This window comes from Lasiosphaeria miniovina (genome assembly GCF_030549165.1).
Source record: "Lasiosphaeria miniovina strain SMH2392-1A chromosome Unknown B0T26scaffold_1, whole genome shotgun sequence".
In the NCBI taxonomy this organism is placed as follows: Eukaryota; Fungi; Ascomycota; class Sordariomycetes; order Sordariales; family Lasiosphaeriaceae; genus Lasiosphaeria; species Lasiosphaeria miniovina.
This window is the reverse complement of record NW_026848220.1, coordinates 917295-932779: the sequence shown is the minus strand read 5'-3', so window position 1 is coordinate 932779 and position 15485 is coordinate 917295. Positions and strand designations below refer to the sequence as shown.

General features: G+C 55.1%; 6 protein-coding genes across 6 annotated transcripts; 3 read left to right on the top strand and 3 right to left on the bottom strand.

Annotated features, from left to right (window-relative positions):
- Positions 1-299: 299 nt before the first annotated feature.
- B0T26DRAFT_632385 (uncharacterized protein) lies at positions 300-1673 on the bottom strand (the record flags this gene model as incomplete). The annotated part of the gene is made up of 3 exons (XM_060436438.1): positions 300-1158; positions 1244-1458; positions 1518-1673. The coding sequence occupies 3 exons, from the start codon at positions 1671-1673 to the stop codon at positions 300-302; spliced, it is 1230 nt and encodes a 409-aa protein (XP_060302056.1).
- Positions 1674-2563: 890 nt separating this feature from the next.
- On the top strand, positions 2564-4008 carry B0T26DRAFT_808043 (EBDP4, emopamil-binding protein). Its single transcript, XM_060447240.1, has 3 exons — positions 2564-3178; positions 3249-3483; positions 3545-4008. The coding sequence occupies exons 1-3, from the start codon at positions 2744-2746 to the stop codon at positions 3646-3648; spliced, it is 774 nt and encodes a 257-aa protein (XP_060302055.1). The 5' UTR covers positions 2564-2743; the 3' UTR covers positions 3649-4008.
- Positions 4009-4523: 515 nt separating this feature from the next.
- Positions 4524-5517, bottom strand: B0T26DRAFT_866501 (uncharacterized protein; the record flags this gene model as incomplete). The annotated part of the gene is made up of 2 exons (XM_060447822.1): positions 5477-5517; positions 4524-5402 (listed from the first exon to the last, which is right to left on the bottom strand). Exons 1-2 carry the CDS (start codon positions 5510-5512, stop codon positions 4524-4526), a joined length of 915 nt encoding a protein of 304 aa, XP_060302054.1. The 5' UTR covers positions 5513-5517.
- A 3278-nt stretch (positions 5518-8795) lies between these two features.
- B0T26DRAFT_683043 (uncharacterized protein) lies at positions 8796-9311 on the top strand. The gene has a single exon (XM_060440779.1). It carries the CDS (start codon positions 8860-8862, stop codon positions 9088-9090), a length of 231 nt encoding a protein of 76 aa, XP_060302053.1. The 5' UTR covers positions 8796-8859; the 3' UTR covers positions 9091-9311.
- A 778-nt stretch (positions 9312-10089) lies between these two features.
- On the top strand, positions 10090-10815 carry B0T26DRAFT_612430 (heterokaryon incompatibility protein-domain-containing protein; the record flags this gene model as incomplete). Its single annotated transcript, XM_060435920.1, has 1 exon — positions 10090-10815. A coding segment is annotated over one exon (726 nt), but the record flags the coding sequence as incomplete, so codon positions are not given.
- A 2703-nt stretch (positions 10816-13518) lies between these two features.
- On the bottom strand, positions 13519-14229 carry B0T26DRAFT_6878 (uncharacterized protein). Its single transcript, XM_060440952.1, has one exon. It carries the CDS (start codon positions 14074-14076, stop codon positions 13627-13629), a length of 450 nt encoding a protein of 149 aa, XP_060302051.1. The 5' UTR covers positions 14077-14229; the 3' UTR covers positions 13519-13626.
- Between the last annotated feature and the right edge of the window lie 1256 nt (positions 14230-15485).

Genomic DNA, 15485 nt, shown 5'->3' with positions numbered 1-15485 from the left:
GTACTGGACTCAACAGGGCGTGGCTGCACGCCGAAAACTGGTGGTTCAAGTGATGGATTGTAGATGTCTGTTCTTCTCTCTAGCTTTCTGGCAGTGCCAGAAAGCCCGTTCTTATACTACTATTGTGGTGGCGAAGTGGGTGGCGAAGTCTCTATCTAGAACCTTCGAGGCCCTTCTGCTTGACAAATTCCAACAGTAACTACCCGATAGCTGCCATAGACAATCAGCCATGTCGTCAAGATACCAACATCAAGCAAACCACAAGATATAAGACTCAAACAAACATGCCCCCCACCTTCTCAGGCCTCCCGCTTCTCGTCAGGCCACTGATCCACCAAGCCGTCATCCCTAGCCCCGCCGACAAGCCTTCCCATATTTAACCTCACGCTGAGCCTCACGTACGGCGTCATCTCCTTGTCCTTGTTGACAAATCCCCCACCAGGTGCCGTGATATCCGAAGCGGCACCCTTGCCGAAGTGGTGGCTGAACAGCGGCGGCTGAATGGTCACGCAGACTGGTGGAGTCGAGCCATCGCCCTGAACCTCTGCAGAGTGATACAGCCCATCGCACCAGTCGCGCAGCATCAGATCCCATCCCGTCGTCAGCGACTGCAGCCCAAACTGCCAGAGCAGCTTCCTTGCCCCTTGCTGGCTGACCGCGTACGCCTGGGTGCATGTTGTGGCGCTCGACGCGTGCACAATCCTCGTGTACGGCGGGTACAGCTCGGCCAGGGGGTCCTGGAGGGCAAACGGGTGGGCTTTCAAGTGCTCTGGGGCAGGTACGGTGCCATCGTTCGGAATCACTACTCGCAGGAGCGGCGGCCTGTGAGATGGTGATTCGGCTTTGGTGCTGGTGTCTGCAGAGGTGGGATCCTCTGCTGCTGTAGAGGGCCTCGTCGGGAACTCTGTGCCGCAGTGGCCCAGCCAGAGAACGTCCCAACTGTCGCCGTAGGGTGTGAGAGCCGGTCGGAGATTCGACGGCAGGGTGTCCACTGGCAGGTCCAAGGGAAGCTTGTCGTCGTCAAGGTAGGAATCGGCGACGGTTATTCTCGGCTTGCCTGTCACGGGCTGTGTGAATGCCCGCGCACCCTGTGCGAACACCTGCATCTGCATCTTCAGCCGGACATCCCAGTCGGCGTCGTCTTCGAGAATGAGGGCGCTGGTCATGTTCTCCTGGACCACCCTGTGGCCGTGTAAGTGGTGATGCTCCTGTAGCAGATCGCCGAGTCTGCAGCTCCTCGTACCTCTGAAGGACATTCATGTGCCCCCGCCACGATCCCCTGTTCCCCTTTGAAATTGATTTGTCCCAGCTGTCTCCGGGCATGGCTTTATCGACCACAGCCTCTCCTGTGACCCCGTCGGCCCATGTCACGTCGATCTTGCTGAGCGCTGCTGCTAGCGTCATTGCGTCGCGCCGGTCGGTTCGCGAGGGGAGGTTGATGACGAAAACCTGCTGAAACTGGAGGCACGTCAGCTCGTCAGGTCGCGACTTGGGCCCTGGGTCGGGAGCAGCCTCACCCCGATCGTGCCATTTAGAATGTCGGGGGACGCCTTGGCCGACACCTTGAGGTAGGGCAGCGGCGGCAGATCATTTAGTCGCGGCGGTCTGAACAAGATAAAGATCGTAACGAGGACGGCGAGGACGGCGGCCACGGTACGATGGCCGTGTAGCATGCTGGGCTCGTGAGTAATCCGCTTGCAAAGTTCGTCGATGGATTTCGATTTTGGACGTCGTGCAATCTCGTCGCGGCAAGGCTCGCCTTGCAGTTTGTAGGCAGGGTTTGTCAATGTGTTCGCGTTGAGAAGGAGCCATGACGTTGACGGCAGCCCTTGCCCTCTGGCATACAAACGCGGCAGGACCCGTTGACGTGGACACTTTCATGTGGATAAATGCGGATAAAGGAGAAGGGGCTCAACACGGCAACTTCCATGTGCAATTGCAGTGCACTGCTTTCCCAGGGCCACTGCAGTTTAGGCGAGAGGCAGCTTAGAGCAGTACAGGGGTCCGGTCCCGGGATCCTGCAGTTTGACAGCTCCTCCAGAAATTTGTATCACTTTCAAGGGCAGTACCGTAGCGTACCTGCTGGTTGAGATCTTGGTCTACTTGCCAGTCCGAGCGGTGACGGCGCTTGGCGCAGGGCTCATCGCGGCTTCCTCCGCAGAACGCTGGACTAGCGGATGGGGGAAGGAGTCAACCACCCGTACGCCAGCCAACTGGCATTAGCAGCGGTCGCCTTCCCGAGTTCCGGTCTAGCTGCATCGTACAAAGACGCGGGAATCCATAAAGTCAGGCCAGTTTGATGCTTACGATCCCTATTGCTCGCAATCGGAATTTCAGATAATGCTTTCTCCCATAACCCAATCGTTATCCTCGCCCGGGCATGAACCTTGCTTTGATTATTGTTATCTTAGCTGCGCCCATTTGCAACCTTTGCACTGTACTGGTTCTGGTTTGAAAAAATAATCCACGTCTCCTGAACATCTCGGCTGCCTCCAGCCGCGGTCCGCGGAGCCCGCCGCCCCACATACGGTAGGCCCCACCAAAACTTCCCAGCGGGCGCTAAACCTCTTGGGCTGGGCGATTCACCAGTTTGAGCACATCTAATTTCCAGCACCGCCACAGCTTTCGAGTTTTCTTCCGTACTCGCAACCGCGTCGACAGCAACCTTAAAGCCGCGCCTTCCTCGCAAGCGCACCACCTCCTTCATCCACGCACTGCTAAGTCAATCTGGTCTTCCGTCACAATGTGGCCCTTCAATTCGTCCCTCGTTTTCGGTTCGGCGGGTCCCGATGTCGCCTCGACCCTCAGCGACACCGTCTCGATCCCACACCCCTACTACCCTGTCGGCGTCGAGGTTGCGGGCTATCTTGCCAATGAGCGGGGCGTGCTCACCCTGATCTCGCTGTTCGCTGCTTGCTGTGCCGGCGTCTTCTCGCTAGCCTACCTTGTCGTCATCAAAGTCAGCCCGAGCCTGCCCACCCCCGAGCTCTTCACCCTCCTTTGGTTCGTCCTCTCGGGCTGCATCCACGCCTTCTTCGAAGGTTACTATGTCTACAACTTCCGGGCCATGGGTGGATTGCAGACCCTGTTTGGCCAGCTCTGGAAGGAGTACTCGCTGTCGGACTCGCGATATCTCACCAAAGACCCCTTTGTCCTCTGCATGGAGACAATCACCGCGGTAAGACGAGGTCCCATCCTCATTAGATAACCACTCCGCTTGAGAACACTGGCTGACTCCGTCGCCGCAGGTTTTCTGGGGACCGCTGTCCTTTGTTGTGGCGTACATGATTGCAACCGAGCACCCTCTTCGCCATGCCTTCCAGATCATCGTCTCGCTCGGCCAGCTCTACGGTGACGTACTCTACTACGCCACCAGCATGTTCGATCACTACATGTTCGGCATCTCGTACTGCCGTCCTGAGGGCTACTACTTCTGGGGCTATTATTTCCTCATGAATGCCTTCTGGATTGTTATCCCGATCGGTTTGTGCCCCTCCCTAGGTTTCCTCTCTCTCCGCCCTGAACGATGACTGACCAAGCGCAGTTCTACTTGTTTCCAGCGTCAAGCAGTGCGCACAGGCGTTCCGGGCTCTCCAGGAGACGGAGAAGGCGCTAAAGACTAGCTCAAAGTCCAAAAAGAGGTCGTAGAATGACTTCCTTGTTAGTTCTGAGAACACGTTCCACGATAATACCTTGCCTGACGACCAGGGAAGCCACGACTCCGACGGCCCCGAGCGCACGCATCTGTCGAACGAGGGTGGTCTATCGAGCTACGAAGCCGACGAAGAAAGCGCCGACGGCGATGTGTCGGACAACGAAGAGGGCGGAGAGGAGTTTATTCACATCCTTTAGACTTGGATGTGCCCTGTTTGTATAATTGTAATTGTATATGCCCCAGTTGGCGAACGCCTTGAGATTGGCCGACAAGCATTCATGCAGCATAATCAAGTAGGGACATGAATCTAGCACGGTCATATATGCCATCTGAAGAAACTTGAAGGCCTCTAGAACAATTTTGTAGGCCTTATCACAAATCTGGAGGCCTCGAATTTAACGGCAAAGGCCTTCAGGTATCAGTAGACTGATCGAGATGTGGATAAATCTTTCACAAACAATCACAGAGGAAAAGCCCAAGCGTTTGAATGTGTAACGCAAAACTCCTTTGGGTTGCTCATCAGGAATACAAAAACACACTTTGACTAGGTCGCGAGTAAATTCCTGGCTCGAAATGTGCGCCAAGGGGCTTGCTCTTGGCCAGGGAGTTTTTTTAGCCCTGACGAGCAATTTGACGTAGTATTTAAGAAAGACGAAGTACTTAAGAAGGAATGAAGAATGAAATGTTTCACAAAGGAGCAGTGAAATGGGCTTTCAAGCTGTTTGGGGCCTTGTCTGTGTCCTCTGGAAGGAGGGGGGAGCTCAGCCCGCCAGTTCATCAGTCAGCTTTTAAAACTAGGCGGAATCTTAGCACTAGCCTTGGTCCTAAACATTCTTCAACATTGCCAAATTGAATATTTTAAGCCTCTTCAGTTATCCGCACCCGCCGCCAGACGTTGAAGGAGCGCCACGACGTCGTCTTCGGTCCACTCCTTGAGCCCTAGGGCCGCGCTATCATCCTCGTCGGCGGTCCACCTCGTCCCGTATGCGCCGTCTGCGAAAGCCCTCTTCAAGAACGCATACCCGACATCCGGAATGCCCACCTTGGCATTCTCCTTGGCCTTGGCATGCGCCTGCACGGTATCGTACGTAGTAACTACCCACCCTTCAAGCCCAACGGCCTGGACAGACAGCTCCAGCAGGCGGCGCTGGGTGAGGGTGATGTCCTTGACCCTGAGCTCGACCTTGTCGCCGGCCTTGCCCTCAAGCACAGCCACGACAGCCGCAGCAATGCTCGCCACGGTCGTGAAGCTAATGGGCGTGTCGCCGCCGTCCCACAGCTCAGCCCGCCGCCCCGCCAGGTCCACCAGCATGCCCTGCATGCCCCAGTGGAGGAACAGCCCCACGTAAAGCAGCGCGTAGTCGATGGTGCCCGCCGCCCGCAGCGCCGCCAGCTGCTGCTGTACGGCCACCTTAGCCGCCCAGTTAGGGAAGTCGCGGTTAAGCGCCGCGTTACTGCTCGCGAGCCCAAACTCGGACGGCAGGAAGAAGCGCACGCCCGCCGTGACCGCCGCCGCGAGCGTGTTGGCCTGCGCGTCGCCGCCGCGTGGTGTAAGCGACGACACGACGGCGTCGACGCCGGCCAGGGCCGGTACGAGAGAGTCCTGAGAGCTGTAGTCGACGACTTTGACTTGCACGTCGGGCGGGTAGTTTGCGCCACCAGTCCGCGTCAATACTGTGATGGAGGCGAAGGGGGGCTGGGCGAAGCGAAGGGCGTCGAGGATTGCCGGGCCGAGGTTGCCTGTTGCCTGTAGGTGTCAAGGAGACGGCGTCAGTTATCAGTAGTTGGCTGCGGGCTTGGGAACAGTGGCCGAAGACATACCCCGAGGAGGGCAACGTTGGGAAAGCGCTGTGCCATTGCGTTACGTGGGGACGTGGGATATCTGGGTTTGGGATGAGCTGGTTTCGTTTGACTTGATTGGTAGGCAGCGTCTCGATCAAGCGTTGGAGTAGTCGTTCTAAGTGAAGTCGTTGCTCTATTGGGCGAAGTATCAGCCACTAGCAATGATGATACCTCCACCTCAAATGTGGAGGACTCGCTCCTGATATAAGCTCCCGACACGCGAAAGTGCTGACCACTCCATCGTATCTAAGCCTGCTATCACCGCTTTCTTCACATCATTGATGCTAGGCAATTAGTAAGTTCGCATTTGTAAGTGGCTCTCACCGGTAGCAGCTCGGTGGGATTCGGTGAGTGCGGCTGCGGGTACCAAGGCTGTTGAGTAATCATTGGAATACCGGATTACTGATCAGGTCTAGCCGACCAGCCTGGGATTGTTCCAGCCTCAAGCCTACCGATACGACAAAGGCAGCGCTGCGGCAGCCATACACTCGACGCTGTAGCCAATCAAAACCCGCTTCCCTCATCCACCCCCAGCATTCTCGGATATCCGTGGTAAAAACAACTGGGCAGAAATAACGCAAGTCTGGTAATTGCAGTCCAGCCCAAGGCTGGTGTGCGTGGTTCTTGCTGACCTGCAGATGTTTAGCCGGGCGTCAATGGCTAGTTATATATCTTGGCATTTGGGATAACAATGTTCCCGATCACGACATCTACTCTTCGGTTCTTGATAAGCAAAGCTTGCTTTGTCACCAACTGCTGCGTGTCTCTCCTCGTCGACCTTGCTACCCCACTTGATTAGGAGCCAAAGGGCATCGCAGCCGTGAAAAGACAAGCGTATCAGCCTTTGAGTTAAGAGTGTTGGCCGTCACCTTATCAACGAGGTGTCATCTTGCCTCTGTTCAAAATTATGGCACTCATTGTCCAGCACTACGTAGTTGACGGCTGGAGTAAATAATGAAGGTGGTTGTCCCGCCAACCAAAGTTTTCTACAGCATACCCATGGAAAACAAACGAGCTTGTTATGAGCAACGTACTCCGCAGGCGAGCTCCAAGGTCGAAATCGTTTTGTCTGGGGACGCCGTGTAAACTCCCAATGATCCTTCAAAAATAGGTCTCTCCACATGTGCATAGGAGATTATATGAAGAGCTGGCGAACCAAGTCTAGGAAGTGCTAAGCCTCCTTGAGCATGTTTGCTGCACTGGTCAACGATATGGCCGCTGAAGGGTGGTATCACTGCGGTGGTTATTTAGCAACCTTGGGTCACATTAATCACGCCTAATCCGGTCATGGTGATGCTGTTTCTTTCCGATTTCCGAGCGCCAGGGGTTGGCTGGCTCAACCTTCTTTTTACTCTAAGGAAATGCCATGGTGATGGCCACAAATACGATTTCTGGCCGCGACGCGAATTGCGTGACTAGGTACTTGCAGAGGGCGGACAACTTACATGCTTTGCGTGCCCAAGTTTGGCTTCCAGCAGTCTTGTCAGTGTTTGGTGAATCGACCCTGCTCGTGTGTTCATGATAGCCCAGCCATCTAACAAATCAGCGCACCATTGTGCCAGCCAAGCGCTGGAGTGCTCAAACCACCAGCTCGGCATGTCGTTGGGCCAGCCAACTGTTTATCCGTCTCGCTTCGTGAGTTCATGTAGCTTAGTGTTCCTTGGTCCCATGTATCACTAGGCCAGCCCGTTCAGCACATCGTTAGTTCACCAATGCAATTGGCCTTCCACGGCAAAAATTCACCAGCGCCAAATCCTGGATTAAAGTGGCCATTATGCCCACTCTTCCTTGTGCTTCAAAAACTCGGCAGTCGCTAGACTGTGTAGCTCAATCCCCCAGGCTGATATCATCATCAACCGATCCAGAGCTGGAAACAACCCATTTTCAACGAGGAGCTTTGCTTCCTTGTACCTGTAAGGCACGCCGTAGAACAGGAAACTCTGAAGCTACGGGGGTATGACCATCCCATTGACATCTCGGACAAAGATCGGGCAGAAATACTGGCCGTTTGGGCGGTCCTCCCGCCCGGATTTGGCAAAAACAAGGGCACTGGTTTTTTAGTCCGCGGGTCAGTAAAGTCGCCGTGCGGTTTGGAATCGTGGTGAGCTCAATAAGAATTACACTTACCGCTCCGGCTTGTCTGTCAAATACAACCCGTTCCCCCAACGGGCAGAGCGGCCGCCTTGGCGCCGCTTTCCCTGCGAGCATTATCAGGCAACACGATTTCGATGACGGCGGCATCTAGCAAATTTCAAGTTGGTGTTAGTTCTAAAAGGGTTGCGAGGCCGTTGGAGGGCGGAAAATCTGTGCCGCTATGCGGTCAACTTCGTCGACACCACACCAGAACACGCCAATCTTCGTTAACAAGGGTGGTGTTTTCACGGACACTGCTATAGTCAAAAACACTACCCCCGTTGTGCCCAAACCGCTGTCTTAGTCTGGGATTGCATGATTGCTCCTATCCTAGCCTTCGCGGCATGCCCTGCAATTAGCCACCGTCGAGAGAAGGTGTGGCCAAGCAGATACCGCGCCTTCTGGGGGCATACACGACGGCTTTACGTTCGGTTTCGTTCTGTCTCAGACAGTTGGGACATTCTATATTCAAAACTAGCCAAAGAGGCACTGGAGGGAATTTGCGTGACCCCTGCAGCTTTTTCGGCTTCAAACTTGAAAACCACTGCAAGGGAAGACTATTCGGCCGACGGGTGACTTATTCCGAAGCTCTCGCGGAGACGGCGACGAGATGGCGTGACCCACCCTCTGCGGATTAATAATTAACTCAAAATCTTGAAATCGTTAACGCAGTTGGTGTTAGGCCGACGGGCGATTAGGCCCGAGGCTCCTTCGGAAATCTGGGATAACTAACACCGAACGTGTCGAGCTGCGAGCAAGACTAATATTCAGGTGGTTCAAACTGTAATATTCGTGCCCAACCGAGATTTTCGCCGATCTGACAGAACAGACACGGCCGTGCCGTGAGGAAGAAAGTTTTGGATGGCAGCAGGTTTTCGGGCAGCAGGTTTTCGGGCAGCAGGTTTTCGTATTGCCGCATTCCTTTGCATTCTTCGAGCATTGGGTTGTGGCCATTAGCTAATTAATTATCACGTCATCTCCGGCAAGCAATCTTAGCCACCAACCACAGAAAACAGACCCTCAGAGACAAGTTCACGACCATCCACCCCCATTTCACGGGTTTATTTTTGGACAGCTAAGCCCAAGGAGTTTACGGGCAAGGCCCCCTTATGTGTTGTGTCGAGATTCTAGGTCTTTAAACTCGGTACCTTTAATCTAAGAGCCTCAGCGCTGCTGGCCGTGGATGGAAAGCTGGAAAGCCGGACTTCTGACCGAGCTGCAAGATAAATATGTATCCTGCCCGTATTACCAACTATACAAGTATAACTCTTCTTTTCTTGGTAAGAGTGGCTGCCATTCTTCAACACGGGTTCGACAAGCTTGGGGAAATGCAGCCAATCGGGATTGCTGGGCAAGGCCGATCCCCTCCTGACCTACGAGCAGGATATTACTTCACGACACCTTTGATGTTGGCTCCTCACTTTGGGGTCACATATTGGAGGGACCGGGGTGTCTGCTAGGGCCATGTCCAGGGTGCCTTGAGTCCTAGGCAGAGCGCCTTGAGTCCTAGGCAGAGGACGTAACGAACTGAAAGCCCCTGTAGCACATGCACCAAGACCGCCTGGTCTTGAAGGGGGCACATGTTACAGAATGGATACCGTTTCGACCGACTGCCTTCCGGCGAGAACATGCGTGTGCCCTCTGCTGCGACAGAGAAGCCCCGAGCAGGGAAAGATACAACCCCAGACCCAGTGGTGTGCAACAGGTAAGTTGGTGAATGTGCGCAGTACTGTCCGGATCTGAAGTCCCAAATTATTATTCGAAACAAAAGACGTCGAAGAAATCCCGCCTTATCCGGAAATAGAGGACATCCGGATTCCCGGGAGAGGAGTATGTTCCAGAGACACAAACCCCCATAGCACGAGTGAGCAAAATATTTATATAACCTAGATACCTAATCAAGGGATTCGGCACAGGACACAATACTCAATAGATTGCAGCTAAGGTTGCCTGAGGTAAGAATGGGTGAAAAGTAGGGACCGTGCCCAGTCAACCTTCAAACAAGCAATAAGAAATGAAAGAAAATGCTTGTCTGCGCACCTTAATTCATTGGGGAGCAACGAAGAAGCTTGGCGTGTAGTCGGGGTTACCCAAGGTACATATGGAGACGGTACATATGAAGACGGGGTCCCCTGGTGAAGATCCGGGGTTTGGGCAGGCACGCCGCACCCTAGCTTCGGCCATAATTACGTCGTCTTGTGTGGCTGGACCACGAAGAGGAAGGCACCAACGGCTCTGAACCCCAATCTCCGAGTCAGCCAAAATCTCCGAGCCAAGAAACCACGTGACCGCTCCTGCCTAGTTTGATGCAGCCGCACCTGCACTTGGTGCCCTCAACACTCCAATGATGCCGGCTTCTCACTGGGCACACCCCTCATTTATCAGCAATCGCGGTTGACTCGGCCAGCAAAGACCCACTGATACCACGATTGCTCTTTCCGTTGCCCCGATTCCGAAGAATGAGACTGATCAACGCAAAAACTCTCGAGTTCGACGAGTTTTTCGATTCCCAGGTACCTCGCTATGGCATTTTGTCACACACGTGGGAGAAAGAGGAGGTGACGCTGCGGGATATGAGAAAAAGCCCGCCTTCCGTGACAGCCAAGAAGGGCTACCGCAAGGTCACAGAGACGTGTCGCCTGGCCCTCGAGCACGGCTTGGACTGGGTCTGGGTCGACACCTGCTGCATCGACAAGACGAGCAGCGCCGAGCTGACGGAGAGCATCAACTCCATGTTCAGCTGGTACCAACAGGCTGCCATCTGCTTCGTCTATCTTTCCGACCTCTCCACCCGCGACAATCTCGAAGTCAGGCTCACCGCCTGCCGCTGGTTTACAAGAGGCTGGACGTTGCAGGAACTCATCGCCCCCAAGGATGTGTCCTTCTACGATAAAAAGTGGCAGCCCCGGGGCACCAAAATCTCCTTGGTCAACATCATCAACACCATCACTGGCATCTCGATACCAGCCCTGAAGTCTGAATCCCGCCTCAGCCGCTTCTCCGTCGCCAAGAGAATGTCGTGGGCAGCCCGCCGTACCACGACGCGGGCCGAGGACACAGCCTATTCTCTGCTGGGCATATTTGAAGTCAACATGCCTCTCATATACGGCGAAGGCATAAACGCTTTCCGACGCCTCCAAGAGGAAATCATGCGCAAGAGCAGCGACGTCACCATCCTCGCCTGGGAAGACGGCACGGATTCCACATGGGAAAACACCCTGTTCGCGCCCTCGCCAGCCGGCTTCGCTGTTCACATGGCCGGAGTTTTGGGCGGCAGATTAACGAGTTCCTTGTACAGCGACGCCCACAACACCGCTCAGGAGTCCAGCATGACCAACAGGGGGTGGCGGATTGAGACCCGCCTGCTGAAGCTATCAGACAAGAGCAGTGGAAACTTGGTCTATCTTCTCAAGCTGGGCGTTGTCTGGGTCCAAGGCGTTGGGGAGACAACGGTGGGAATAACCTTGGAGAAGGTCGGGCCCCACCTGTTCACTCGGCAGCAACGAAGCCTCACCATCGTCCTCCCCACGCTGTACGCAATCGCAAACCCGCCTCTCCTCACCTGCCGCCAGAATTTCTTCATCGCAAGAGACGCCCATGACTGGGAAAACATCGAGGAGTTTGAGCTCCACGAGATCTTTACGTTTCCCTGCCCCGTCGAAAAGGCCATCCCGGAGAGCTACTGGGACGAGTCCAGCCGTATCTTCTATCGATCTCCTCAGGAGTCCCTGGCATTCTCCGCCCTGGTGACCAAAACGGTCGAGGGCTCAGACCTACAACTCCTCGTCCTCATCGACCAGGGGCTAGAGGCGCCAAAGGCCTACCTCTTTTCCCCCCCAAAGCACCCGGGGTTGATGGAGTGGTTCAACTGCGACAAAGCCGCGAGGGAGCCCCACTCGTTGAGCGAACTCACCTTCCAGCTGGGGAAGGACAGACCGACACTGTCGGAAAAGATTGAGATCATCGTGGACGGGAGCCCGTTGTGGGTCTCAGTTCGCCTAGTCGACAATTTCGCCAGTGGAGGGCCGTTTGAGCACGGACCCGCTCTTGGGATGGGTCGCCGACATTATCAGGTCCAGCTGGATGTCGAATACCCCCGTATCGACGACCTTTGGACCTTTGGCAAGGAGGATGGAGACGGTGGTTGACAGGAGCCGTCATGTTATTCCCCTGCGCACCTGAATTTCTTTTGGGTATCGCTCGCCTATTCTCGTCTCTTTTGCGAGCGCCTCTCGTTTTACCATGCCAAGTGTTCATTTAAATTCCTTTAGGAGCGGTGCGATCTACGGTATTTATATCTATTTTAGTTAGCTGTTTGTGTGACGATTCACACGAGATGTGGCAGATAACCACATGTTAAAGCGAGTTTTGTGATTCTTTGCTCGGAAAGTTTACGTGAAGCAAAAGCGCAGAGACAAGAGATAATGTACCTAGCCGGCCATAGTCACCTATCAACTGTATAGGACTGCTTGAAAGCAAAACAAGGGCGCTTGCCGACAATACTAACTCATTCATGGGTCTCAATGAACGAATAATAACGCATCTGCCGCTGCCCGGTGAAGGTTCACAGAGGTTAAAGACCCAACACCCCTTTCGGCTATCAAGAGCGGACCAAACGACCGCGAAAACCCACGCTGCCGGGACACTATCCGATAAGCAAAAACAACAAGACAAGCTCGCTTTCGGCCATATTGCATCAGCCGAGGCGCAATCACTTGACCGTACGACTCATCGCACCAGAGCTGGTCATGAGCGTTGCAAATGGGATGAGAAAGGTGACGGATGACGTGCGACTAGAACGAAATAAGTACTAGAGCAATGCCGAAGACAGGGCAAAACATGCTTCGTGGAGAACACACGGGCACGAGGACTCATGTTGGCACTAGGTAATGATAGATCGACAGAGGTACGTGCTATCATGTCAGAGCAGGATCGTCAAAAGTGACGCGATCGTTGATGCCTCCATTCCCGTGGCCTTGCCAGAACCAGGGGCTCTCGGTTGGCGGAACGGCAGAGGCGGCGCATCACCCAAACATATATCATCAGGAGAGGCAGCCCGAATCACACGCCACCAACGACCAAAAGGCGCTCGAACCCAGTGCTAGCAGACCACGGTAGGTCACCTGCATCGTCAGAGGCCCTATCAATGGGGACGGGGATTCGAGGACGATTGCCCGTGTGTGTGCTTGGCCAATGCAAACGAGGCTCGTGCGGCGCCCGTAGGGCGGCGTTGCGACAAACGTCCATGCGATGACGCAGAGCATTGATGGATGGGCTGCTTGGAGGTCGCCATCCTTACCGAATAAAAAACTTTACCTGTTTCCATGATTCTTCAATAGGTTAGCCACAAAAGGAAAAAAATTCGTAAGCTCCCAGGCTCGCGAACAAAAAGTTGTTTGCCCCAATTTCATTCCCGAAGGTGGTGCTGAGTACGGAGTATCCCGCGGCGGGATGCACGAGCGAGGCACTGCGAAGTGCATAGAGGCAGGACAGTGCGTCGGAAGCAAGGTGTTGGTTCGGCGGAGCAAAAAAAAAAGCGAGTGAGGCGTCAGAGTTCCCGGCGCCAAGGCCCGGATCATCTGCGCAATGGCCTCGCGAAAAAGGGGCCGGGACGGCCACCTGGGGCGTAAATGAAACAAACAAGAGTCGGAGTAAAGAGCAAACATCCTAGCGACGATGTTTCCCAGAACTCCGAGTTGCATTCGAGGGTTGCATTGTCCAAGTCCTTCACGGATCAGAGCTGGGTAGCGCAGTGGGGGGGGAGAGAAAATGGGAAACATGACGAAGGGAGAAAACGGCGCGCCATGCTATCGACATGGGCTGGCGGGATATTGGGCGCTTCCCCTGAAATGGTCGAACCGTGAAATCACAGCGCGCGAAGAGAGCAAAGACGAAGAGAGGGAGAAAACACGTTGCAATGGATGACAAGTCAGTCGCCGGACTTCCAGCGCCATCTGCGCCAGAGCGGGAATGGGGCTCAAGTACCCAAGGTGGGTCTATCCGACGCCTGCACGGCATGGGCGGACGTCACAAACGACGAGCGATAGCCACTTGAGGCTCGGGAAATGGTGTCTTGGCGATGTGGCAACGACCAAACAGGGCCAAACTGCGGGTTGCCGCAATCTGAGGTGCCGCCGGCGTGTGAAGGGGGATTGCTGGATGGCTCGGGTGGGTAATGACAGCGGCTCTGCTGACGATCGGCCAAATGACGCCACTGCGCCGGTGGCGCCGACTCCGAGTGCATCAAGAGATTCGATTCGCGCTTGAGGCTCCATTGGCTCGCTGTTTTGCCCATTCCGTTTTCGAAGTTGAACATTCTCTTGTTCTGCGCCGGCAAACAGGTGCACGTATTTGCTGACTGCCTGGCGTCCTCGAAAGTGGGCGTGAAACGGCGTGCGTTTGAAGGCAGGCTGCCAGTTGCCCAACTGGGACACAGTTGTCACCATTTTTGGGCGTTGATGCCAGCGCGGCGCCTGATGCTGTGCACCCCCATCCAAGCCTTTCCAGGAGGACCCGCAGAAACACGACGGACCATTTTCAGTTGGGTGCAGGAACACAATGCGAGCTCGGTTCGAGTTGTTCACTGTTCGGGCAGTTGCCTACCCAACAGTGGCGATTGCCCGTGGAAAATACAAACCGTCTTCGTTCCCGCTGGGCTGTTAGTCGGGCTCGACTGAGAGCAGAAGTGACCTCTGCCTCACTGGCTGCATGCAGAGCGGGGGCAAAGGAAACCAAGACGAATGGACACCGAGTGCCGACTCGCAGAATCGCAAACAACAATGCCAGCATTACGCGGCTGGTGTGTTTGTCGCAAGTGGGTAAACGATAAGGTGCGGTTTGTGAAATACATCGCGTCGCGCCGCAAAAGCGGCTGGGCTGGGGGCGGAGAGTGTATCCCAAGCTCTCTTTCGAGGCCACGTTGTGATGCGCGTGCAGCCCGACGAGGCTGTTGTTACACTCGCGATTTCTTGACAGATCTGAGGGAAGGAGTCGCCTACACCTCGAGCCGTGTCAATCACGCGGTACAAATGTCATTTCAATCGAAAAACCGAGCTCCGCCGATCTCGCGACTGCAGGACGGGTGGGAGCTTAGTGAGGGGAGCTTGAAGCTTAAAAAGACGGAGTCGAGGCACATTCAATCAAAAAGCGCCGTGCGGATCCGGGTTGGTCGGTGGCTGCCACCACAACCCCTTTTTCGACAAGACGACGCCGCTGTTTGGCGGCGGGCAATGCGTGTACCCTCTACTCGTGGCTAACGAAGTGCCGATATTATTTACCGGGAGTATGTTAGCACTAGATTCTTAGTACGCAGGTTCCCCAGCTCCAGCCCATGGAGGCAACATGAGGGGCGTGGAGCCGTCCAATAGTAATCTCGCCCGCCCAGCACGCAGTAGCGGCGTGTTGCGCACATGCCCCGCTCTTCCAGCGAACACCCCTGTAGACTTTTGGCGGCGCAGAGACAGGGGAAGGGGCGTTTCGTGCAGCCAGGTTTGGGAAAGCAGCTGACAGGAGACGCTGTGTGCGCGCTGGCTGTCAGTGGTCCAGGGATGCACTGTGGTCTGGCCACTCGGCGTGTTGGAAACGGACGGGCCCAGGGCAGACAGCCGTGGACCTCAAGAAAGGCTGAGCGATGCCTTGATTACGATGACAGCATCCATGGCACAGGCGCAGAAAGACGCCCCAGAAAGGCACGGAATGCGGCGGCGATGAACTTGACGGCGGACTGAGTCAGGAGCGAAGGACCGGCGGGAAGCAGGAAAAAAAACACAAAGAGGAACCGTCGCCCAGAAGCCCGCATCTCCCTCCGAGCCCATGGTTTCTTGAATTTTGGCCGACCGACCACTCCAAGGCAACG

Bases quoted from the DNA above. Each gene is read 5' to 3' on its own strand.
- B0T26DRAFT_808043 (XM_060447240.1), top strand. From the start codon at position 2,744: ATGTGGCCCTTCAATTCGTCCCTCGTTTTCGGTTCGGCGGGTCCCGAT. The intron at 3,179-3,248 runs GTAAGACGAGGT...CCGTCGCCGCAG, and splicing joins GCATGGAGACAATCACCGCG to GTTTTCTGGGGACCGCTGTC. The intron at 3,484-3,544 runs GTTTGTGCCCCT...GACCAAGCGCAG, and splicing joins CTGGATTGTTATCCCGATCG to TTCTACTTGTTTCCAGCGTC.
- B0T26DRAFT_683043 (XM_060440779.1), top strand. From the start codon at position 8,860: ATGTATCCTGCCCGTATTACCAACTATACAAGTATAACTCTTCTTTTC.
- B0T26DRAFT_6878 (XM_060440952.1), bottom strand. From the start codon at position 14,076: ATGGTGACAACTGTGTCCCAGTTGGGCAACTGGCAGCCTGCCTTCAAA.